This window comes from Protopterus annectens, chromosome 11.part0 (genome assembly GCF_019279795.1).
Source record: "Protopterus annectens isolate FY-2018-M chromosome 11.part0, PAN1.0, whole genome shotgun sequence".
In the NCBI taxonomy this organism is placed as follows: Eukaryota; Metazoa; Chordata; order Ceratodontiformes; family Protopteridae; genus Protopterus; species Protopterus annectens.
This window is the reverse complement of record NC_056745.1, coordinates 15,779,740-15,806,082: the sequence shown is the minus strand read 5'-3', so window position 1 is coordinate 15,806,082 and position 26,343 is coordinate 15,779,740. Positions and strand designations below refer to the sequence as shown.

Genomic DNA, 26,343 nt, shown 5'->3' with positions numbered 1-26,343 from the left:
CCATGTGTTCATAGTTCTGTACCATCACCACCCCATGTAGCTCTGGGCAATCCTCCCTACATACGGACACCATGTGTTCATAGTTCTGTACCATCACCTCCCCATGTAGCTCTGGGATGATCCTACTTAACTACGGACACCATGTGTTCATAGTTCTGTAACATCATCTCCCCATGTAGCTCTGGGATGATCCACCTCACCTACACACACCATGTGTTCATAGTTCTGTACTATTATCTCACCATGTAGCTCTGGGATGATCCTGCTTACCTATGGGCACCATGTGATAACAGTTCAGTGCCATTACCTCCCCGTGTAGCTCTGGGATGATCCTCCTTAACTACGAACACCATGTGTTCATAGTTCTGTACCATCACCTCCCCATGTAGATCTGGGATGATCCTCCTTAACTACAGACACTATGTGTTCATAGTTCTGTACCATCACCTCCCCATGTAGCTCTGGGATGATCCTCCTTACCTATGGACACCATGTGTTCATAGTTCTGTACCGTCACCTCCTCATGTAGCTCTGGGATGATCTTCCTTAACTACGGACACCATATGTTCATAGTTCTGTATCATCACCTCCCTATGTAGCTCTGGTACCATCTTTACCTAATGACATCATGTGATCACACATCTGTACCATTACCTCCCTGTGTAGCTCTAGTACCAACTTTATCTACTAACATGTGATAACAGTTCTGTACCATCACCTCCCCATGTAGGTCAGGGATGATCCTCCTTACCTATGGGCACCATGTGATAATCACCTCCCCATGTAGGTCAGGGATGATCCTCCTTACCTATGGGCACCATGTGATAACAGTTCAGTGCCATTACCTCCCCGTGTAGCTCTGGGATGATCCTCCTTAACTACGAACACCATGTGTTCATAGCTCTGTACCATCACCTCCCCATGTAGATCTGGGATTATCCTCCTTAACTACAGATACTATGTGTTCATACTTCTGTACCATCACCTACCCATGTAGAACTAGAATGATCCTCCTTACCTATGGACACCATGTGTTCATAGTTCTGAACCATCACCTCCCCATGTAGCTCTGAGATTATCCTCCTTAACTACGGACACCATGTGTTCATAGTTCTGTACCATCACCTCCCCATGCAGCTCTGGGACAATCCTCCTTAACTAAGGAGGCCATGTGTTCATACTTCTGTACCATCACCTCCCCATATAGCTCTGGGATGATCCTCCTTACCTACGAACACCATGCATTCATACTTCTGTACCATCACCTCCCCATGTAGCTCTGTGATGATCCTCCTTAACCAGGGACACCATGTGTTCATAGTTCTGTACCATCACCTCCCCATGTAGCTCTGGGATGATCCTCCTTAACTACGGACGCCATATGCTCATAGTTCTGTATCATCACCTCCCTATGTAGCTCTGGTACCATCTTTACCTAATGACATAATGTGATCACACATCTGTACCATTACCTCCCTGTGCAGCTCTAGTACCAACTTTACCTACTAACACCATGTGATAACAGTTCTGTAGCATCATCTCCCCATGTAGCTCTGGGATGATCCTCCTCACCTACACACACCATGTGTTCATAGTTCTGTACTATTATCTCGCCATGTAGCTCTGGGATGATCCTCCTTACCTATGGGCACCATGTGAAACAGTTCAGTGCCATCACCTCCCAGTGTAGCTCTGGGATGATCCTCCTTAACTATGGACACCATGTGTTCATAGTTCTGTACCATCACCTCCCCATGTAGATAGTACAGTTTTGTACCTACCATAAATGTAGATGTCCGATAGGTATGCATCTGCAGTCCTTACATATGGGTTGTCCTGCCTCAGGCAGCCCCTCGGTCGGCCGGATTCCAAAGTCTGGGTCCGGCGTCGGCTGATGTCGCCCCTCTCCCGACGTCAGAGCGCCTGGGATATAAAAGCGTCAGCCAACGCCATCTTCCTCAGTTTTTCTTGCCCCAGATTCCAGTTGCCCTCTAAGTAAGGCTAAATTTGGAGAGATGAAAAAATTCCAAACATGCACAGCAATAAAAAACAAATACACCATAAAAGATAACCCCAGCTAGCTAAAAAGAGGGATATGTACCCATAGTATACCACAGAGGGGTAGGAGGAAGGGAAAACCTGTCTGCAGATGCATACCTATCAGACATCTACATTTATGGTAGGTACAAAACTGTACTATGTCCTTCAAGGATGCATCTGCAGTCCTTACATATGGGTAGAATACCATAGCCCAGCTGGATGAGGTAGGACCTAAGAAAGGGATGGTGTAGCTAACATGCCCTGCAGGACTGCACTAGCAAAGCCTGCTCTGGATCTGGAATATAAGAGCAAGTTGTAATGCTTGGAAAATGTATGCATGGAGCTCCATCTAGCAGCTTCTAAAATGTCCTTTGTAGCCACCCCTCTTAAGAAGGCTGTGGAGGTGGCTGTTGCTCTGGTGGAATGAGGCCTTATGTTAGCTGGCACAGCTTTTCCATGAAAAGAGTAACAGAACCGAATGCAATTTCCTATCCATTTTGAAATTGTCTGTTTGGAAATTGCTTTTCCTTGTACACCAGCAGCATATGCTACAAAGAGTTGGTCAGTTTTTCTGTAAGTCTTAGTTCTGTCCAAGTAGTAGCGCAACTGTCTGTGAATGTCCAAAGTATGCAGAAGTTTCTCTCCTTTATTTTGTGGATTTGGAAAGAAGGTTGGCAGGTGAATAGCTTGATTCAGTGAAACCCTGGATACCACCTTTGACATGAATGAAGGATTGGTTCTCAAAGAGACTCTGTCCTGATGAAAAATGAGAAATGGCTGTATTGCCATGAGGGCATGTAACTCAGATACTCTTCTTGCTGAGGTTATGGCCAGAAGGAAGGCAGTCTTCCAAGATAGGAATTGTAGTTCTGAAGATGCTGCTGGTTCGAATGGAGGAAGAGTTAATTTTTCCAACATGAAGTTAAGGTCCCATGTAGGCACTGGTGGTTTCCTTGGAGGGTTGATGTTTTTTATCCCTCTTAGAAACTGCCTTAGTAGAGGATGAGAGAATACAGGTGGATCAGTGTTGTACTCTGCTGAAATTGCTGAAGCATGAATTTTTATGGAGGAATAAGAAAGGCCATTATGGAGCATTTCAGTCAAGTATTCCAGAATATGTGGAATGCTCATGACTGTCGGATCTTGACCCTTTGTGGTGTTCCAGGTACAAAATCTTTTCCATTTTGCTGAATATGCTTTTCTTGTGGAAGGACGCCGGGCTTCCATGATGATATCCTGTACCCTCTTGGATAGTTTATCCTGGTGAGGAGTCAAGGTATTTTCCAGGCTGTCAGCTGGTTTTGAGGCTGGAGTGCAGAGTCTCGTAATTGTGTTGTGTCATTAGAAGTGGCCATTGTGGTAGAGGCCAAGGTTTTGTGCGTGACATGCTCCTTAACAGTGGGTACCAGTGTTGTCTTGGCCAGTACGGAGCTATCAGAATCACTTTTGGTTGCTCTGTCCTGATCTTCAGTAAGACCTTGGTCATTAGTGGCAGCGGTGGGAATGCATATACTGTTAGAGTATTCCAGCTGAAGGAGAGGGCGTCCACTTTCCATGCTTGAGGATGGTATGTCCTTGTGCAGAATTTCCTCAGTTGATGGTTGTGGTGGGAGGCAAAAAGATCTATGTCCGGCCTTCCCCATGATTGTGTTATCTGGAGAAAGATATCTGGGTGCAACATCCATTCCTGTGGATCCATGATGTTTCTGCTCAGGCTGTCCGCCAGTACATTGTCTTTTCCTGGTACGAACTGGGATTGTAGCTCTATATTGAGTTTTAGGGAGAGTTCCCACAGATTCATTGCCAGCCTGCAAAGAGGGTATGAATGGGTACCTCCTTGCTTGTTTATATACCACATAACTGTGGTATTGTCTGTCTTTATTAACAGGTGACCTTGGTGCAGGAAGTGTTTGAGAGTCTCGATGGAATGTATCACTGCCAGCATTTCCTTTTGGCTGATGTGCAGATGCAATTCTTTTTGTGTCCATTGTCCTTGACTGCATCTGCCCTCCATGTGTGCTCCCCATCCATGATCTGAAGCGTCCGTTGTAACGGTTTGGCTGGTATGTGGCTTGCTGAAAGGCAGGCCCATGTTTGTCTGGCTTGCTTTTGCCCACCACAGGAATTCCTTTTGAAGGCATGGAATGAGGGGGATCAAAGTTTCTAGGCTGTGACTGTGCTGAGACCATAGACTCCTTAGGTACCATTGTAGTTTCCTCATATGCAGCCTTGCTTGTGGAATCAGAAGAATGCAAGATGTCATGAAACCCAGGGCCTGCAGGATTTCCCTTGCAGTTAGCTGGGTTTGTGTTGTCAGATTTCTGAAATAATCCGGTAGTTGTGCTTGTTTTTCTTCTGTGAGAAAAGCCATTTGGGTGTTTGTATCCAGTTTTACACCCAGGAAAATTATTTGTTGGGATGGAACAAGTCTTGATTTCTGAATGTTGACTGCGTATCCCAAGGCCTGTAGTAGTTGGATGGCATAGTTTAAGTGTTTTACCAGTGTTTGCTGGCTGTCCGCTTGTATGAGGCAGTCATCCAGGTATGGATATATTTGAATCCCCTGAAGTCTGCAATGTGCAATTACTGATGCCAGGCATTTCGTGAATACTCTGGGCGCAGTAGATAAGCCAAAGGGCAATGCTGAGAATTGATAATGCTCTGAACCTGCAAGAAATCTGAGGTGTCTTCTGCAACTTTGTCTGATAGGGACATGCAGGTATGCCTCCTTGAGGTCTAGAGTTACCAGCCAGGACCCCTTGCCCAGCATGGGAAGGAGTTGCTGTAAGGTCAGCATTTTGAATTTTGGCACAATGAGGTAAGTATTCAGTGCGGATAAGTCCAGAATAGGCCTCCATTGCTTTTCTTTTCTTGGAACAAGGAATAGTCTGGAATAAAATCCTTGGCCTTGTTCTGTGAGAGGAACCCTTTCTATTGCTTTCATTTGTAGTAGTTTGGAAATTTGTTTGAAAGCCTCTGCCCTTTGGTTTGGTGGCAGGTTTGGCATGCCTTGCCTTTTTGGTAATGTATGAAAATGGAACCTGTATCCTTTGTCTATTATTTGCAGTGTCCATTTGTCCTTTGTAATACTGTGCCAATTTTTTGAGAATAAAGATAGCTTTCCGCCCAAAGGTGCTTCCAACTGAGCCCTGGTTAGCGGGGACAAAGTCAAGTCATTGAGATGGTCCTTGTGTAGTAGTTGTAGGCCCTGCAGTACTTCTCTGGTTAGGAGGCTGCCATTGCCGTCCTCTGTAGGAGCCTCGAGCTTGCCCTCTACCTCTGGCACGCCTGTTTCTGCCTCTTTGAGATCTGTCTGTGTCCGGAAAGGACCAATTCTTAGAAGGCCAATTTCTGCTGAATCTTGGTGGTTGGACCTGGAGAAAATCTTTGACTGTTTGTACTGATTTAGCCTTTTCCTCAAATTTCTTTAAGACCTCTTGAGCCGTGGAGCCAAATAACTTTTGCTTTTCCAGCGGAGCATCCAGTAGCTTTGCTTTAACATGGTCTGGCAGAGTTTGTTCCTTCAGCCAAGCATGTCTATGTATGACTGCACCTGTCATTGCTGACCTACATGAAGCTTCCAATGCATCATAACCACACTGCAAGAAATGGTTGCTAACCTGCTGGGAGTTATGTACCAGATCCTGAAGTGCCTTGCGGTCTAGGGGCTCAGGTAAAGATAGTTTTTTATGCAATTCATCTAACAAATACTCTTGGTACTGTATCATATGGAATTGACAATTTAATGCCCTCATAAAAGAGTGGAAGAAGTATACACTTTTTTACCCCATCTCTCTAAAGCCCTGGACTCCCTTTCAGAAGGAAGTGGATTTTTAGTAGTGGAAGTTGCAACCCCTTTAGGGCCCTGGGAAATAGTTTCTGGGTCAGCAGAGTGGCCCTTGTAAAGGAAATGATGTGAGTCCGGGACCCTGTAGTACCTGTCGGGTTTGATAGGAGCCGGAGGAAAGGAGTCTGGAGAAATACTAGAGTACACATCATCAATGACATTTAAAACAGGAGGAATAGCCAAAGGTCTATGCTGAGGTAAATGCAAAAAAGACCTTAACCTCTTCCTGGAATCAGAGAATTCCTGGCCCTGCCATTTGAAATGCTCTCTCATGGAGTGAAGGGTCTCCCCAAAGGACAACTCTTCAGAAGGGAAGGCCGAGGGAATAGATTCCTCTGCATCAGAATCCTCGTAGGCCGTAAAGGCCTCCTCTTGGTAGTCTGATAGAGCAGAGTCATCTGAGGCCTCATCAGAAGACTGGGGATCTGTGTGCTCAACCCTGGGCCTTTTGTCTAGAGGAGGTTGAGAGCCCCTGTCCGGGTGTGGCTGAGAGCCCCTAATTAAGGAAATAAGGTCCTCAGCTAAACTTAAAATCTGTGAACCGGTAGAGGATCCCTGAGGAATAGCCTTGGGAGGGAGAGATTTTGGCTGTTTAGCAGCTTTAGCACGTGAAAATGCCTTTATGGACATGGATACAGGTGGCCTGGCTGCCCCACGTGCTGGAGTAGTTTTATCCAGAGGAATGGTGTTGGAGATTTCCAGAGCACCGGTTTCAGAGGGAAATTCTATGACCGACTCAGAGGTGGCCTCCGGGACCGAGGTTGTCGGTTGTGCGGTTTCGTCGGTCGGAAGTATCAAGGATTCGGTTTCAGCAGAGACCGAGACACTCGCGGTAGGCCTAGGTGTGGTTTCGGCCGAAACCACGGTCCGCGTGTGTCGGTCCTTGGCCTTCCGTTTTTTGGGCAAATGAGGAGTCGGAAGCTCCGACGGCATATTGTAACAGTAATTCTCCCCAAAAAATTCCTCTGCAAACTCCGCCCAACGCCTAAGAGTGCGTCTGTTGAAGGAAGCACAGGCTGCACAGGCCGAGAAGTCATGGTCTGGGCCCAGGCAGGGTAGGCAGTAAGAGTGGAAATCCTTATGAGGTATTTGTTTTCCACAAGTTAAACAATTATTAACTTTAACCATTTGATCTGACATCGGCTGAGGCAAGAAAGAGTCCCCAACGGGGTACTTAGCTTTTTGAAGTCTTCGGTAGCTGAAATTACAGGAGCTGGCTGACTGGCACTTGCGAACTGCTTCTGCTTCGGGCACCGCGCGGCAAGAAAGACTGAGGAAGATGGCGTTGGCTGACGCTTTTATATCCCAGGTGCTCTGACGTCAGGAGAGGGGCGACATCAGCCGATGCCGGACCCAGACTTTGGAATCCGGCCGACCGAGGGGCTGCCTGAGGCAGGACAACCCATATGTAAGGACTGCAGATGCATCCTTGAAGGACATCTGGGATGATCCTCCTTAACTACAGACACTATGTGTTTATACTTCTGTACCATCACCTCCCCATGTAGCACTGGGATGATGATCCTTACCTATGGACACCATGTGTTCATAGTTTTGTACCATCACCTCCCCATGTAGCTCTGGGATGATCCTCCTTAACTACGGTCACCATGTGTTCATAGTTCTGTACCATCTCCTCCCCATGTAGCTCTGGGATGATCCTCCTTAACTACAGACACCATGTGTTCATAGTTCTGTACCATCACCTCCCCATGTAGCTCTGGGATGAACCTCCTTATCTATGGACACCATGTATTCATAGTTCTCTACCATCACCTCCCTATGTAGCTTTGGCATGATCCTACTTAACTACAGACACCATGTGTTCATAGTTCTGTATCATCACCTCCCCATGTAGCTCTGGTACCATCTTTACCTACTGACATCATGTGATCACACATCTGTACCATTACCTCCCTGTGTAGCTCTGGTACCACCTTTACCTACTAACACCATGTGATAACAGTTCTGTACCATCACCTCCCCATGTAGGTCAGGGATGAACCTCCTTACCTATGGACACCATGTATTCATAGTTCTGTACCATCACCTCCCTATGTAGCTCTGGGATGATCCTACTTATCTACAGACACCATGTGTTCATAGTTCTGTACCATTATCTCCCCATGTAGCATTGGGATGATCTTCCTTACCTACGGACACCATGTGATCATAGTTCTGTATCACCACCTCACCAAGTAGCTCTGGGACTATCTTCCTTACCTACAGACACCATATGTTCATAGTTCTGTACCATCACCTCCCCATGTAGCTCCAGGATGATCCTCCTTACCTACGGACATCATGTGTTCATAGCTCTGTACCTTCACCTCCCCATGTAGCTCTGGGACCATCTTTATCTAATAACACCATGTGATAAAAAGTCTGTACCATCTCCAACCCATGCACCTCTGGGATGATCCTCCTTACCTACAGACACCATGTGTTCATAATTCTGTACCATCACCTCCCCATGTAGCTCAGCGATGATCATCCTTAGCTATGGACACCATGTGTTCATAGTTCTGTACCATCACCTCCCCATGTAGGTCAGGGATGAACCTCCTTACCTATGGTCACCATGTACTCATAGTTCTGTACCATCACCTCCCCATGTAGTTCTGGGATGATCCTCCTTACCTACAGACACCATGTGTTCATAATTCTGTACCATTCCCTCCCCATGTAGCTCAGGGATGATCCTCCTCACCTACAGACACCATGTGTTCATAATTCTGTACCATCACCTCCCCAAGTAGCTCTGGGATGATCCTCCTTATCTGTGGGCACCATGTGTTCATACTTCTGTACCATCACCTTCCCATTTAGCTCTGGGATGATCATCCTTAGCTATGGACACCATGTGTTCATAGTTCTGTACCTTCACCTCCCCATGTAGCTCTGGGACCATCTTTACCTAATAACACCATGTGATAAAAGTTCTGTACCATCTCCAACCCATATACCTCTGGGATGATCCTCCTTACCTACAGACACCATGTGTTCATAATTCTGTACCATCACCTCCCCATGTTGCTAAGTGATGATCATCCTTAGCTACGGACACCATGTGTTCATAGTTCTGTACCATCACCTCCCCATGTAGGTCAGGGATGAACCTCCTTACCTATGGACACCATGTGTTCATAATTCTGTACCATCTCCTCTCCATCTAGCTCTGGGATGATTTTGCTTACCTACAGACACCATGTGATCATAGTTCTGTAACGCCACCTCTCCATGTAGCTCTGGGATGATCTGCCTTACTTACAGATACCATGTGTTCATAGTTCTGCACCATCAACGCCCCATGTTGCTCTGGGATGAATCTCCTTACCTACAGACACCATGTGTTCATAGTTCTGTACTATCACCACCCCATGTAGCTCAGGGATGATCCTCCTTACCTACAGACACCATGTGTTCACAGTTCTGTACCATCACCTCCCCATGTAGCTCAGGGATGATCCTCCTTACCTACAGACACCATGTGTTCATAGTTCTGTACCATCACCTCCCCATGTTGCTCTGGGATGATCCTTTTTACCTATGGACATCATGTATTCATAGTTCTATACCATCACCTCCCCATGAAGCTTTGGTATGATCCTCCTTACATACAGACACCATGTGTTTATAGTTCTGTACCATCACCTTCCCATGTAGCTTTGGGATGATCCCCCTTACCTATGGACACCATGAAGTCATAGCTGTTCATAGTTCTGTACCACCACCTCACCAAGTAGCTCTGGTACCATCTTTACCTACTAACACCATGTGATAAAAGTTCTGTACCAGCACCTCCCCATGTAACTCTGGGACGATCCTCCTTACCTACAGACACCATGTGCTCATAGTTCTGTACCATCACTCCACCATGTAGCTCAGGGAGAATCCTCCTTACCTATGAACATAGTTCTGTGCCATTACCCCCCCCCCCCCATGTAGGTCTGGGATAGTCCTCCTTACTTATGGACACCATGTGTTCATAGTTCTGTACCATCACTCCCTCATGTAGCTCAGGGAGAATCCTCCTTATCTACAAACACCATGTGTTCATAGTTCTGTACCATTACCTCCCCATGTAGCTCTGGGTTGATCCTCCTTCCCTATGGACACTATGTGTTCATAGTTCTGCACCAAAACCTCCCCATGTTGCTCTGGGATGATCCTTTTTACCTACGGACACAATGTGTTCATAGTTCTGTACCATCACTCCCCCATGTAGCTCAGGGAGAATCCTCCTTACCTACAAACACCATGTGTTCATAGTTCTGTACCATTACCTCCCCATGTAGCTCTGGGTTGATCCTCCTTACCTACAGACACCATGTGTTCATAGTTTGTACCATCACCTCCCCATGTAGCTCTGGGATGATCCTCATAACCTACAGACACCATGTGGTCATAGTTCTGTACCATCATCTCCCTATGTAGCTCTGGGACAATCCTCATTACCTACACACACCATGTGTTCATAGTTCTGTACCATCACCTCCCCATGTAGCTCTAGGATGATCCTCCTTAACTACGGACACCATTTGTTCATAGTTCTGTATCATCACCTCCCCATGTAGCTCTGGTACCATCTTTACCTACTGACATCATGTGATCACACACATATACCATTACCTCTCTGTGTAGCTCTGGTACCACCTTTACCTACTAACACCATGTGATAACACGTCTGTACCATCACCTCTCCATGCAGCTCTGGGATAATCCTCCTTACCTACAGACACCATGTGTTCATAGTTCTGTACCATCACCTCCCCATCAAGCTCAGGGATGATCCTCCTTACCTACAGTCACCACGTGTTCATAGTTCTGTACCATCACCTCCCCATGTTGCTCTGGGATGATCCTTTTTACCTACGGACACAGTGTTCATAGTTCTGTACCATCACCTCCCCATGTAGTTCTGGGACCATCTTTAACTACTAACACTATGTAATAACAGTTCTGTATCATCACCTCCCCATGTAGCTCTGGGAAGTTCCTCCTTACTTATGGATACCATGTGTTCATAATTCTGTACCATCACCTCCCCATGTAGCTCAGGGATGATCCTCCTTACTTATGGACACCATGTGTTCATAGTTCTGCAACATCACCTCCCCATTTAGCTCTGGGATGATCCTCCCTATCTGTGGACACCATGTGTTCATAGTTCTGTACCATCACCTCCCCAAGTAGCTCTGGGATGATCCTCCTTACCTGTGGGCACCATGTGTTCATACTTCTCTACCATCACCTCCCCATTTAGCTCTGGGATGATCATCCTTAACTATGGTCACCATGTGATCAAAGTTGTGGACCATTTCCTCCCCATCTAGCTCTGGGATGATTCTGCTTACCTACATACACCATGTGATCATAGTTCTGTAACGCCACCGCCCCATATTGCTCTGGGATGAATCTCCTTACCTACAGACATCATGTGTTCATATTTCTGTACCATCACCTCCCCATGTAGTTCAGGGATGATCCTCCTTACCTACAGACACCATGTGTTCATAGTTCTGTAGCATCACCTCCCCATGTAGCTCAGGGATGATCCTCCTTACCTACAGACACCATGTGTTCATAGTTCTGTACCATCACCTCCCCATGTTGCTCTGGGATGATCCTTTTTACCTACGGACACCATGTGTTCATAGTTCTGTACTATCACCTCCCCATGAAGCTCTGGAATGATCCTCCTTACATACAGACACTGTGTGTTCATAGTTCTGTACCATCACCTCCCCATTTAGCTTTGGGATGATCATCCTTACCTATGGACACCATGAAGTCATAGTTGTTCATAATTCTGTACCACTACCTCCACCAGTAGCTCTGGTACCATCTTTAACTACTAACACCATGTGATAAAAGTTCTGTACCATCACCTCCCCATGTAACTCTGGGATGATCCTCCTTACCTACAGACACCATGTGCTCATAGTTCTGTACCATCACTCCCCCATGTAGCTCAGGGAGAATCCTCCTTACCTACGAACACCATGTGTTCATAGTTCTGTACCATTACCTCCCCATGTAGGTCTGGGATGGTCCTCCTTACTTATGGACACCATGTGTTCATAGTTCTGTACCATCACTCCCCCATGTAGCTCAGGGATGATCCTCCTTAACTACGGACACCATGTGTTCATAGTTCTGTACCATCATCTCCCCGTGTAGCTCTGGGATGATCCTCAATACCTACAGACACCGTGTGTTCATAGTTCTGTACCATCACCTCCACATGTAGGTCTGGGATAATCCTTCTTACCTACGAACACTATGTGTTCATAGTCCTGTACCATCACCTCCCCATGTAGCTCTGGGATGATCCTCCTTAACCACGGACACCATGTGTTCGTAGTTCTATACCATCACCTCCCCATGTAGCTCTGGTACCATCTTTACCTACTGACATCACGTGATCACACATCTGTACCATTACCTCCCTGTGTAGCTCTGGTACCACCTTTACCTACTAACACCATGTGATAACAGTTCTGTACCATCACCTCCCCATGTAGGTAAGGGATGAACCTCCTTACCTATGGGCACCATGTATTAATAGTTCTGTACCATCACCTCCCTATGTAGCTCTGGGATGATCCTCCTTACCTACGGACACCATGTGATCATAGTTCTGTACCACCACCACCTCACCAAGTAGCTCCGGGACTATCTTCCTTACCTACAGACACCATGTGCTCATAGTTCTGTACCAATACCTCCCCATGTAGCTATGGAACGATCATCCTTACCTATGGACACCATATGATAACAGTTCTGTACCATCACCTCCCCGTGTAGCTCTGGGATGAGCCTCTCCCCCTACAGACACCATGATTTCATAGTTCTGTACCATCACCTCCCCATGTAGCTCTGTGATGATCCTCCTTACCTACAGACACCATGTGTTCATAGTTCTGTACCATCACCTCCCCATGTAGCTCTGGGATGATCCTCCTTAACTACGGACACCATGTGTTCATAGTTCTGTACCATCACCTCCCCATGTAGCTCTGGGATGATGCTCCTTAACTACGGACACCATGTGTTCATAGTTCTGTACCATCACCTCCCAATGTAGGTCAGGGATGAACCTCCTTACCTATGGTCACCATGTATTCATAGTTCTGTACCATCACCTCCCCATGTAGTTCTGGGACCATCTTTACCTACTAACACCATGTAATAACAGTTCTGTATCATCACCTCCCCATGTAGCTCTGGGATGATCCTCCTTACCTACGGACACCATGTGTTCATAGTTCTGTACCATCACCTCCCCATGTTGCTCTGCAATGATCCTTTTTACCTACGGACACCATGTGTTCATAGTTCTGTACCATCACCTCCCCATGAAGCTCAAGGATGATCCTCCTTACATACGAACATCATGTGTTCATAGTTCTAAACCATCACCTCCCCATGTAGCTCAGGGATGATCCTCCTTACCTACAGACACCATGTGTTCATAGTTCTGTACCATCCCCTCCCCATGTTGCTCTGCAATGATCCTTTTTACCTACGGACACCATGTGTTCATAGTTCTGTACCATCACCTCCCCATGAAGTTCTGGGATGATCCTCCTTACATACGGACATCGTGTGTTCATAGTTCTGTACCATCACCTCCCCATGCAGCTTTGGGACGATCCCCCTTACCTATGGACACCATGAAGTCATAGTTGTTCATAGTTCTGTACCACCACCTCCCCCAGTAGCTCTGGTACCATCTATACCTACTAACACCATGTGATAAAAGTTCTGTACCATCACCTCCCCATGTAACTCTGGGACAATCTTCCTTACCTACAGACACCATGTGTTCATAGTTCTGTACCATTACCTCCCCATGTAGGTCTGGGATGGTCCTCATTACTTATGGACACCTTGTGTTCATAGTTCTGTACCATCACTCCCCCATGTAGCTCAGGGAGAATCCTCCTTACCTACGAACATCATGTGTTCATAGTTCTGTACCATTACCTCCCCATGTAGCTCTGGGTTGATCCTCATTACCTACAGACAGCATGTGTTCATAGTTTGTACCATCAACTCCCCATGTAGCTCTGGGATGATCCTCCTTAACTACGGACACCATGTGTTCATAGTTCTGTACCATCACCTCCCCATGTAGCTCTGGGATGATCCTCATTACCTACAGACACCAAGTGTTCATAGTTCTGTACAATCACTTCCCCATGCAGCTCTGGGATGATCCTTTTTACCTACGGACACCACGTGTTCATAGTTCTGCACCATTACCTCCCCATGTAGCTCTGGGATGATCCTCCTTACCTACAGACGCCATGTGTTCATAGTTCTGAACCATAACCTCCCCGTGTAGCTCTGGGATGATCCTCCTTATCTATGGACATCATGTGTTCATAGCTCTGTACCATCATCTCCCCATGTAGTGCTGGGATGATCCTCCTTACCTATGGACACCATGTGTTCATAGTTCTGCACCATCACCTCCTGGTACAGCTGCTTCCCCTCTTTGCTCAGCATCATCCATTCTTCTTTTGAAAAGTGAACAGCAACATCTTCCAAAGTTTCAGGTACCTGAAAGACATAAAATGTTTTTAAATTTGTCTTGGCATCACTCCTACAACAACTCTTCAAAAAAAATTAACAAGCAGTGATAAAAAACAATAGATTAAACCATTAATGTTAAGAATACAGAATGCAAGAGGAAATAATAGTTAACCAGTTTTTGTGTTGTTCCCAGTGACACTCTGACACAATACCTTACTTATTGTGATGACATTTGTTGCTTAGGTTACAAGCATTACCTCTTGGTCATCGTTTCCCTTAAGCCTTAGTGTAGAAGTAAAGAGTTCTATCACCGTCTTGCTACACTCTTAATATGGCCTATATCAGTTTGTCGAATACTCTATTCAGCAAATGACTTTAGTGCAATCTTGGAATTGTGATATTTAGTTAGGGAGGTGAGGGACGAAGCCCCCCACTTTGAAGAGTTTTAAAATGTGTAGTGTTTGTTACTGTCCTTAGCTGGCCCACTAATTTTTTTCCCTGTAAAATAATTTGTTGAAACAATCTTTTGCTAAAATGACTTTTCACCTAAGTGGGTTTGACAAATAGACATTCTCTGACTAGACTGTCTGACAAATTGATATAGACCCCTCTTGATATACAAATCTTAAGTAACATTCAGCTACTATCATTGATAAATGAATTCTGTACAACCTAGAGTATGAAAACTGATTACACCAAAGCATTGTCAATGATAAAACGTGTTCTCTCCCATACAGCCTAAATGATCAAAATAAACTACTCTAAGTTTTCCGGCCCTACTTTTTTCTAGAACATGACTCTTGTACCTTTTCCTGTTCTTTCAGGAGTCTTGTTCCAAGGCTAAACGAATGCAGTACTGTAATCAATAACGGTCAGATCAGTGAGATGTAAAGTGATACGGTGACCTTCATGGAGTTACTAGATGCGCTTTCTAATAAGATGGGAAACAGAACATGCTTTTCTAACTTCGCTTGAACAGATTCTAAATGAAGGCAGGTACATCAAGAGAAGATAAGGACATAAGGGAGGACCTTCCACAGATCTAAGCAATTACAGACCCATAAGTCTGTATACAGAACCATGGAAAGACTCATCATGGAACTAATCTATCAGGATACAAGGAACCTCAAAACACTGGACTCATCTCAGTCTGGCTTAGAGAAAGGAAGTAAATAGTGTGGGAAGAAACAGCCAGGGAATTGTTATGGATAGGCTTGTATAGGCCCTAGGGCTGATAGCCTAGTACCAACCTATGAAGGTCAAGTTTACTCAACCTGGTGATTTTTTTTGGAAAAGGCCAGCAAAGCAACTGAAGAAGGTAAACTGATACACACTGTATACCTCGACCTGGCCAAAGCATATGACACAAGTACCAACTCAGGTATGGTAGAAAAGCTAAGTAAACTGGGAATAAATCCCTACATCATCCACTGCATTGCCAACTGGCTCACAAATAGGACACACAAAATCAAAATAGGTAAGTTACCTCCATAAAGAGACCAGTAATCAGTGGAGTCCCTCAGGGTTCTGTGCTGAGACCATTCATGTTTGGCATCTACTTTTTTGAAGTAAAAGCCAATACCAAAGGGCTTTGGCTAACTACGTTTGTAGATGACTGCAACCTAGGAGTAGTCATTGGATCTCCAAATGACTTAGCCATCCTGTAGGAAGGTTTGTCCCAAACAAATAACTGGCACCAAAATTATGGACTGATGACAAAAAACATTTATTATCATATCCTTTGGGAAGTCATCTACCCAGGGAACTACCACACTGACAATACTCACAAAGAGTTGACCAAGTTGTTCAGGATTTGGGAACTTATGTGGACAGTGACCTAGCTTTTGACCCACATGTGCCATTGTTCATAGGTGTGTACTAGGCTAATGGCCCTGGAGCCTTTACAAGCCTAGCCCATAGGATTACCCTGGCATCATGCCACCTGACCTTAATTCCCAGTGCCTCTGTCAAGTAGAGTCACTGGAGTGAACCCTGGGGTGAATTTTCTATTTCCCATCCACACATCAAGATTTCTCTTGAAGAGGACCAGTGAGGTGCTCTGTTTGACATGTATGGGAAGTCTGTTCCACAGCATGGGCAGTCTCTGTGTTATGAACCTGTCCCTCCAGCTTCTTCTGTTGATTGTGGTAATGAGGTTGAGGTCTCTGAAGCATGTAGTGTGGACGGATTGGGATTTCTTTAGATGCAGCATTTCTAACAGAGCTGGGTCAGACATAGCTTTGTAAGTCAAGCAGAGATCGCTTCTAAGTAGGTGATATGAGACAGAGAACAGTTGGTGTTTTTTTTAGTCTGTCCATATAGGACAAGTGTTTAAGGCCTAAGATCCTCTTTGTGAGGTACTTTTGCGGCCTCTCCAGTTGTTGTAGGTGTCTAGTGAGGTACATGCCATATGGGGCATTGTACTCAATGATTGGCCTAATGAGGGAAGAGTAGAGGGAGACAATGACCTATTTCTTCCTGGATGCAAAACCCTTAGTAATAAGATGTGCCACATAGAAGGACTTCCTGACCACAGTGGCAATGTGGTAGTCAAAAGAGAGGTTGCTGTCAACCTGTGTTCCCAGATTTCTTATGATGCCTTCTGTGTTCAGTGGACTACTGTGGCAATTCATGGGAACCATGTTTTTCCCAAAGGGGATGATGACACATTTTTTGGCATTGAGTTTAAGGTCATGGTTCTGACACCAGTCATTGGTCTCAGTCAGGCCTTTCTGTAGGATGCCAACATCACTTGGGGAGTTTATTATGGCTCCCAACTTGCAATAGTCTGCGAACTTTGTCAGCCACAGTCCCTTCGTGTTGGCCTGAACTTCATAGAAGCAGATACCAAACATGAGAGGACCCAGGACCGAACCCTGTGGGACTCCACTCATGACTGGTCAACAGTCTGACTTGGAGTCAGCTACTTTCACACTGTGGGTTCTATCTGTGAGCCAGTTTGCAACCCACCTAGTGATATAGGGCTTGATGCCTAGCTTAGTGAGTTTTTCTATGATTCCTGAGTGGGGAATGGTATCAAAGGCCTTGGCCAGATCAAGGTAAGCTGTATGAACCACCTTGCCTTCATCCACTGCTCTGGTGACTGGCTCAAAGAACTCAACCAGGTTGAGTAGGGATGATCTACCCTTCACAAAACCAAACTGTGTGGGATCCAGAGTTGGAAGTTTCTTATATCTTTATTTATTACGTCCATAATGTTGCGCTCCATAGCTTTGCATATCTGACTTGTCAGGCTAATGGGGAAATAGTTCCCAGGGTCTGCAGTCACTCCTCCTTTGTGGAGAGGGATGACTGTAGCAGTGCGCCATTCAGTAGGGACAAAGTCTGAGGTGAGGCTGTGATTGAACAGGGCACACAGGTGAGGTGTCAGCTCCTCTGTAGTTCATGTAGAACACAGGCAGAGATATTGTCAGGTCCCACAGAAGTTGTATTCTTGGCCTTGGACAGTGCTGTTTTAACCTGTGCAGCAGTAATACTCTGTGCCCTGCAATCTACTGGTATTGTGATTGGTCCTTTGGTGGGGGAGAGAGGGGTAAAGTTGGCACTGAATCTGTTGGCCAGTATACTGGCAATATCTGTTGGCTCAGTATAGGAGGTGCCATTGTGCAACAGCTCTGAGCAAATCTTGGTATTGCCATGGAGATTCTTTACATAACTATAGAATGCCTTGTGGTTGTCTTTACTATCTGCTGCAGTTCTGTTGTCATAGCTAGCTTTAGAGGATTTGATGAGGGACCTCAACTTTTTGTTGAGGCTGATATGGGGGTTTTCCAGTCTTTGGACTTTCAGTTTACTCCTTCTGTTGTAGAGTTTGTTTATGGCAGAGGACCACCAGATTGGCTTCCTTTTTTGGAGGAGAGTGTCTTGGTTCTATTGGGTATGGCGAGAGTCATACATTTCTGTATGTGTTCGTACAGGGCAATAGTGTATGATTCTCCAATTGCATGGGTGCCGTGAAGTTAGCCACCTCTGTTTTTAGAAGCCCAAAGTTAGCTTTGGAGAAGTTTTTCATGGTGGTTACCTTTGCGGGGGGAGGGTGTGGATTTTCAAAGTGATTAGTTTGTGGTCAGATCTAACCAGGGAAGAGTTGACTATTGGTGCAGAGCAAAGGTCACCCATGTTAGTAATGACCAGGTCAAGGATGTTGCCACCTCTAGTGGGGGTAAGAATGAGCTGGTCCAGGGCATTGGAATTAATGAATTCCAGGAAACGTTGGGTAAATGTATTAGTACATGAGAAGTTTTCCCCGTTAATGGAGGGGTAGTTGCAGTCACCCAGTATGACAGTGTTAGGTTGTACCCTAATATTCTCCAGGGTGCTTAGGAACGTGAAGTGAGAGTCTTGGGTCATGGTTGGGGACCTATAGCAGGCTACGACCTGAATTGCTGTCTTACCCAATGTTAGCTGCACCTGAAGTATCTCTGATGTGTCACATTGGGCTACCGGTCTGGAGTTGTGTGCATCCTTTATGAATATGGAAACACCAACGCCTTTGGAGCTTCTGTCCATGTTCTGGGACCGGAAGGTATGGAATGAGTTATAGCCTGGTAGTGCAGGGGTGCTATCTGCTGCCTTGAGCAAAGTCTGTGTTACAGCACAAATGTCGATGTTCTCCATTTAAGGAGTGCTTCGAGCGAGTGCATTTTGAGATTTAGATTTCTAGCATTGAGCAGCATGACCCTCAGATTGCATTTGTCTGTAACTGTTACAGTGGCAATTTGGTCTTTGGAACACCACCTAAGAAAGGCACTTTAGGGGTGGCAAGAGCCTTGGCCAGTATCTGAAAGTCCAGGGGTGACAGACACAGGCCATCTCTGGCAAAGCATCGAGGTCTGTCAATCATGTCATCCCAGGCAGACAGATACTTGATCACCTTAGACTGACACCAGAAACTTAGCCAATTATTGAAATCAATCATTTTCTGCTTGTACTGTGGTAAGAAAGTCCTTTTATATTGCACAGCTTATAAACATAGGGACTGCGTTATATTGCACAGCTTATAAACATAGGGACTGTGTTATATTGCCCAGCTTATAAACATAGGGACTGTCTACACCTAGGGACGTCATTATTACGGAATGTGTCTACACCTTTTGACGTCATCGTTCCCTTTTCCAAGCCCTAGTTAGGCCAGTCATTGAATATAATGCTCCCTTTCACATGTTATCTGTCCCGACACATGCAAAAACTGGAACTCCCACAGAGATACCTTACTAAAAAGATACAAGGCCTAAACAACATGCCCTTCATGGACTGACTCAAAGCCCTGTCACTATACTCGGTTTCCTAAAGAATGCCAAGTGGTGACCCGTGTCTGGCATACAAGGCAACCTCCAATCCAGTACTGATGGACCTACTGTACATCAGCAAATCAAATGGCATCGGAAATACTCTGTTGCAACATCAACAGAACAGCTTGGAGGGACAGATATATCTCACCGAGGAACAGACTCCCTAGCCACATAAAACAAAGTTCACACCTGTCTGCATTCAAGCAAAAACTGGATCTATGGATGGGAAACAGAAACTTTACCCCAGGACTGTCCCCTGTGCTAATAACAGACAGAGGTAACTCCTAAATGCTATATTCCTTGCATGGGAACTCTCAAATTATCTATGGTATGATCCTAGTTATAGGGTAACATATAATTATCAAACATGGGATAAGTAAGGCCAATCTCTAATCAAATGGGATAGGTTAATTTGAGCACAAAAAAGGCAACTTGGCTAGGATTAAAATGGCAAGCAAGAACAGTTAGGTTCACAAGTTGATAGGCAAGTACTGGGCTATCAACCGTTGAACCTATCAGATACCTCTGAAGTGCCTACACGAAAATACAGGAAGTCAAGTTTAAAGTGCTGTCTACCACGGTGTATATATCTTCTTAGAATATGACCATCCCTTTTCTTATCATAATTTACATGCTTTTTGATAAGTTTCATAACACTAGATTTACCAACATTAAGGTGTGCATTTTTTATAAACCATATTGAAGAAATCTGGTATCTTTTCTTTATTAACTGTTACCCGTTTGTGATTATCAGCATATTTTCTTACCTAGAACTCATTTCACACTTTGACAGCTAAGAAGAATAGTCTAGAAAAATGCCCTCTAGTACAGAGTTCTGTGAAACACAACTGACAGCCCACTTTGGGATAAACAGGTAACAGTTCCCATTCTAAATGGCTCTGTCTATTTCACCAGCATTTTACCCAATATATTATATGAACTGAAGTTTAATGCTTTTAATTTGTCAGGTATTTCACATGTGGAATGGTGCTGAACACCTTAGGAAGATCAAGATCATCTGCAGACATTGTCAACCCTTCATCAACTGCTGCAATTACCTCTTCAATGAATGCTACATGATTAAAAGAAACTGCATTGCTCCATACCTATGGAATACAGTTTCCTGTGTCATTCTGGAAAAACTCCTTTACAATCAATAAAATTTTACATAGCGCACTCTTACAACCTTTTGTTATAGGTCAGGGATCCAGTCACATAATGACATTTTGTTTAACATGGCTGATGGGTTTTAGTCTTTTTTTTTAATACTGTGTAAAAAAAAGTATAAAGTATGTTGTCTGGACCTGTGGAAACCAGGCTTTAAATGTATATGTTTTGGCTTTTATCATATATGTAGTATATAAGAGATATCTCGTATTCCCCACACAACATTCTGACTAGAATTATCTCTACTTATTGTGGAATCTGCGCAAACTTTTATGCAATTCCATATATTATTTCCTGTGGCCAGGTGATCACAGCATTGCTTTCATTTGCTAGTTTGTTTGTTTACTTAATTTATTTTTTTCTTTGTTAAGCCAGGTAGGCTGACTGAGTCACTGAAGAAGGACCCCTTTCACTGGTGGCCTGAGTAGAAAAGTTCCATACACTGAACATCAATAACAATGCAAGGTTTGTAAACAGGTATAAAAAGTTTACACACAATGTTAAAAAATGAGAATATCTTAAATATGCAAAATGCTATGGGCTCGAGAAACTGTTTCCCAGTCTGCTGAGCAGCCACTCAAACTCAAACATGAGCGAAGGGATGCAACTGCTGCAATAATAGCAGACAATGAAGCCCTCCTCATGAAAATGGTAAATGGTGAAGGAAAACAGGGAAGGGAGATTAAAGTTTAGCGAGGAGAGGGCAATTTTAGGTTTAGCCAGTGACTGGGAGTTACAGCTAAGTCAGGGTTGGGGAGGAGCAGTTTAGGTTTAGTGAATTGTTTTTAAGGTTAGACTCTGGGTTCTTTGCACAGTGATCAGGCTGATGGGAGTTAGAGCACTCGCCAATTACAACAATTGGCAGAGAGGGACAGCATGTCAAGCACATGGATACACTGTTAGAATCTCCTTGTGTTCTGACTGAAGAGAGCTTCTCAAACAATCTGGAAATATATCGCTGATAAGTATATTTCTTGGCACTTTAACTTTTCAGAGTTCTGCACTGTCATAATTTTTTTCTGACTGAATTATTTTATATATTTGCTGACATTGTTTACTGTTTTCTGATCTGTTCTGAAACTGGTTTTCTCCCTCCCACACACCCTATTCCTGTGGTGCTGTTAAACTTGGCGGCTTTGCAGTTGTCCACCCCTACTGTAAATTTGATCTGGGACACTCCTCCTAGTCTAGTGTTCATTCTACCTGATACAGAGAGAACATTTGAGAAGGCCAACCCACTTAGGTTCTTAACCTTGAATTATCTTCTGCGCCTCCTTCCTCCCTTTGCACTTTACTAAAAAAAAAACCCTCCTTGTGTTATGAGAGTGTGCTTCTCATCTGATAAGTATATTTTTTGGCACTTTTTAACTGCAGAGTTGAATAAAACAATTGAATTTAGTTCAGAATACATTTTGAATTTAATAAATTGCATTTATTTAAACTGTATTTGCTTTAATACTGCTACACACTCAAGTGTGCTAACGTGCACTGCGCTTGAATTGTTTTAGTGCTGTTTTGGCGGCTTTCTGGAAAAAAAAAATCTAAGCTTGTTTCCTGCCTTTCCCGTAACTAGTCTAGTCCAGATACAGATTTGCTGTATCCAGGACTGTTGCTAAGCTTCTGAGCCCCCCAAGGCTTTCTGTGTTGGATGGAAGCCTTCTAGCTTGTCAGTGGGAGTGGTAACCACTAGGTAGCCTATCTTCCACAAGAGGAGTGGTTTCTGGCCCAGAAATTGTAGTTTATTGGCCGTTTGGGCAGTTTTTCCATCTCTTTCAACTTTCTGGTTTAAAATCCCGTGTTTGCTCTTTTCCTGCCTTTCCTGTAACTACTCTAGTCCAGATACAGATTTGCTGCATCCAGGACTGTTTGTAAGCTTCTGAGCAGTGCCAAAGTCTACTCTTCAATTTTTCCCTTAGATCTGCTACTTCCTTCCTCTCCTGCACTTTTGCTAGCTTATTAGTTAGCACTTTACCAGACTTCTTGTAGCAATTACTGTAGCACACAAAAGTGCTACCAGCACTAAATGTTCTACAAGGAAACAGATCCAGTACTTACTATTAATGCCCACCCCTCTAGGCATGTCTAAATGTCAGTTCCCTGTGCTTTCACCTATTAACCTGGTGAACTTGGGCATCCTGAGGCAATGTAGCAACTGCCTCGTGTACACTGACAACCTCTCCTCTTACCTCCCAACATTCAGACTTGCGAGAGATACACTTGTACATCCAAACTGGAAGCCATGCTTTCTCCAGCCAAGACCAAAATAGCTGGTCAAGAGGAGAAGGTCAATACTTGCAACACACCACATGGAACACATAGCCCTCCAGCATACATACCAGCACTGTCTTCACATAAAAACATAAACCACACACCCACCTTCGCTGAGGCTCTCAATAAAAATCTACCCAAACAGCAGAGACCTCCAAGGCAGAAATCCACTTGACCACCACAACACAACACTAATCAAAAGACACATAACTCTCCTAAACAATGTGCCACTCAACCAAAGCCCCTAAGGCAAAACAGCATGCGCAACACACTGGTCATAGGTGACTCAATAGTGAGGCACACTAATGTCCCACTCACTAGGTTGAATAAGGAGAACATAACAGTCAGCTGCCTGTCAGATGCCAGGATCCACCACATAACGCACGCACTCAGGTCCCTCAACAGCAGGTACAAATATGATTCTGTATTGTACACGGACTACATGAAAACAGACATGGAGAAGCTCTCGGATTATGTAGCCCAGGCGGATATGACCCTAGCCCTGAGAAGCATCCTACAATCACACAGAATGATACCACAGTACAAGCAGAAAAGGATTGATTTCAAAAATTGGCTAAGTTTCAGGTGTCATTCTAAGGGGATCCAGTATATGCCTGGAATGACATGACTGACAGACCTCGATGCTTTGCCAGACATGGCCTGCATCTGTCACCCCTGGGCTTCTGGATACTGGCCAAGGCTCTTGCCACCCCTACAGTGCCTTTTTAGGTGGTGTTCCAAAGACTAAATTACCATAACAGCTACAAACAAATGCAATCTGAGGGTCATGCTGCTCAGTGCTAGAAGTCTAAATCTCAAAATGCACTCACTCGAAGCACTCCTTAAAATGGAGAACATCAACATTTGTGCTGTAACAGAGACCTGGTTCAAGGCAGCAGAAAGCACACCTGCACTACCAGGCTATAACTCATTCCACACCTTTCAGCCCCAGAACTTGGACCGAAGCTCCAAAGGCGGTGGTGTTTCCAAATTCGTAAAGGATGCGCACACCATCAGAATGGTAGCCCAACATAATGCAGAGATACTACAGGTGCAGCTAACAGTGGTAAGACAGCAATTATCGCAGCCTGCTATAGGTCCCCAACAATGTCCCAAGACATGCACTCCACATTCCTAAGCACCATGAAGAATATTAGGATCCAACCTAACACTCTCATACTGGGTGACTTCATTAACTGGGAAAACTACTCCTGTACCAATATACTTGCCCAATGCTTTCTGGAATTAATTAATTCCAATGCCCTGGACCAGCTCTTTCTTACTCCCACTAGAAGTAGCAATATCCTTGACCTGGTCATTACTAACAAGGGTGACCGTTGCTCTACACCAATAGTCAACTCCTCCCTGGTTAGATCCAACCACAAACTAATCACCTTGAAAATCCACATCCTTCCCACCCCCACCCACAAATGTAACTACCATGAAAAACTTCTCCAAAGCTATCTCTGGGCTCCTAAAAACAGAGGTGGCTAACTTCATGACACCCATGTCAATGGAGAATAGTTGCATGACTGCCGAATCATACACCAATGCACTGTACGAACATGTACACAAATGCATGGATCTCATCATACCCAACAGAACCAAGACGCTCTCCTCAAAAAAAAGTAAGCCAATCTGGTAGTCCCCTGAAAATAAACAAACTCTACAACAGAAGGACAAAACTGGTGCGGAATAAGGTAAAGGCCCAAGACCGGAAAAACTCCCTTACCAGCCTCAACAAAAGGTTGAGATCCCTCATCAAATCCTCTAAAGCTAGCTATGAAAACAGAATTGCAGCAGATAGTAAAGACAACCACAAGGCCTTCTATAGTTATGTAAAGAATCTCCACGGCAATACCCAGATTTGCTCTGAGCTACTGCACAATGGTACTCCTATATCAAGTCAACAGATATTGCCAATATACTGTCTGACAGAGTCAGTGCCAAATTCACCCCCCCCCAAAGGACCAACCCACAATACCAGTAGATTGCCAGGCACCCAGTATTACTGTTGTACAGGTTAAAACAGCACTGTCCAAGGCCAAGAATACAGCTTCTATGAGACCTGACAATATCCCCAGCTGTGTTCTACATGAACTACAGAGTGAACTGGCACCTCACCTGTGTGCCCCATTCAATCACAGACTCACCTCAGGCTTTATCCCTACAGAATAGCACACTGCTACAGTCATCCCTCTCCACAAACGAGGACTGACTACAGACTCTGGGAACTATCGCCCCATTAGCCTGACGAGTCTGATATGCAAAGCTATGGAACGCATCATCATGGACCTAATAAACAAGGATATAGGGAATCTCCAAACTCTGGATTCTATGCAGTTTGGTTTTGTGAAGGGTAGATCACGCCTGCTCAACTTGGTTGACTTCTTTGAGTGAGTCACCAGAGCTGTGGATGAAAGCAAGGTGGTTCATACAGCCTACCTTGATCTGGCCAAGGCCTTCGATACCATTCCCCACTCAAAAATCATAGAAAAAATCACTTAGCGAGGCATCAACCCCTATATCACTAGGTGGGTTGCAAACTGGCTCACAGACAGAACCCACAGTGTAAATGTAGCCGACCAAGTCAGACTGTTGACCAGTCATGAGTGTAGTCCCACAGGGTTTGGTCCTGGGTCCTGTCCTGTTTAGTATCTACTCCTCTGAAGTCCAGGTGAACACAAAGGGACTCTTGCTGACAAAGTGCACAGACGACTGCAAGTTGGGAGCTATTATTACCTCAAGTGATGTTGATATCCTACAGAAAGGCCTCAATGAGACCAATGACTGGTGCCAGAACCATGGCCTTAAGCTCAATGCCAAAAGATGTGTCATCATCCCCTTGGTAAAAACCCAGTTCCCTTGAATTACTTCACTGAACACAGAAGACATTATAAGAGATCTAGGAACACAGGTTGACAGCAACCTCTCTTTTGACCACCACATTGCCACTGGTGTCAGAAAGTCCTACTATGTGGCACATCTCATTACTAAGGGTTTTGCATCCAGGAAGAAAGAGGTCATTTTCTCCCTCTGCTCTTCCCTCATTAGGCCAATCATTGAGTACAATGCCCCATTTGGCATCTACCTCACTAGACACCTGCAACAACTGGAGAAGCTGCAAAAGTACCTCACAAAGAGGATCCTAGACCTTAAACACTT

At 44.8% G+C, this 26,343-nt stretch overlaps 1 protein-coding gene across 1 annotated transcript in view; it reads right to left on the bottom strand.

The window, feature by feature from the left end:
* The window catches only part of LOC122815973 (zinc finger protein 585A-like), a 475,437-nt gene that overhangs the window by 436,044 nt on the left and 13,050 nt on the right, over window positions 1–26,343 (bottom strand). Inside the window, exon 2 of the mRNA XM_044088857.1 lies at window positions 14,332–14,458. Coding sequence (XP_043944792.1) covers window positions 14,332–14,458 — 127 coding nt within the window. The remainder of the gene's footprint in view (window positions 1–14,331; window positions 14,459–26,343) is intronic.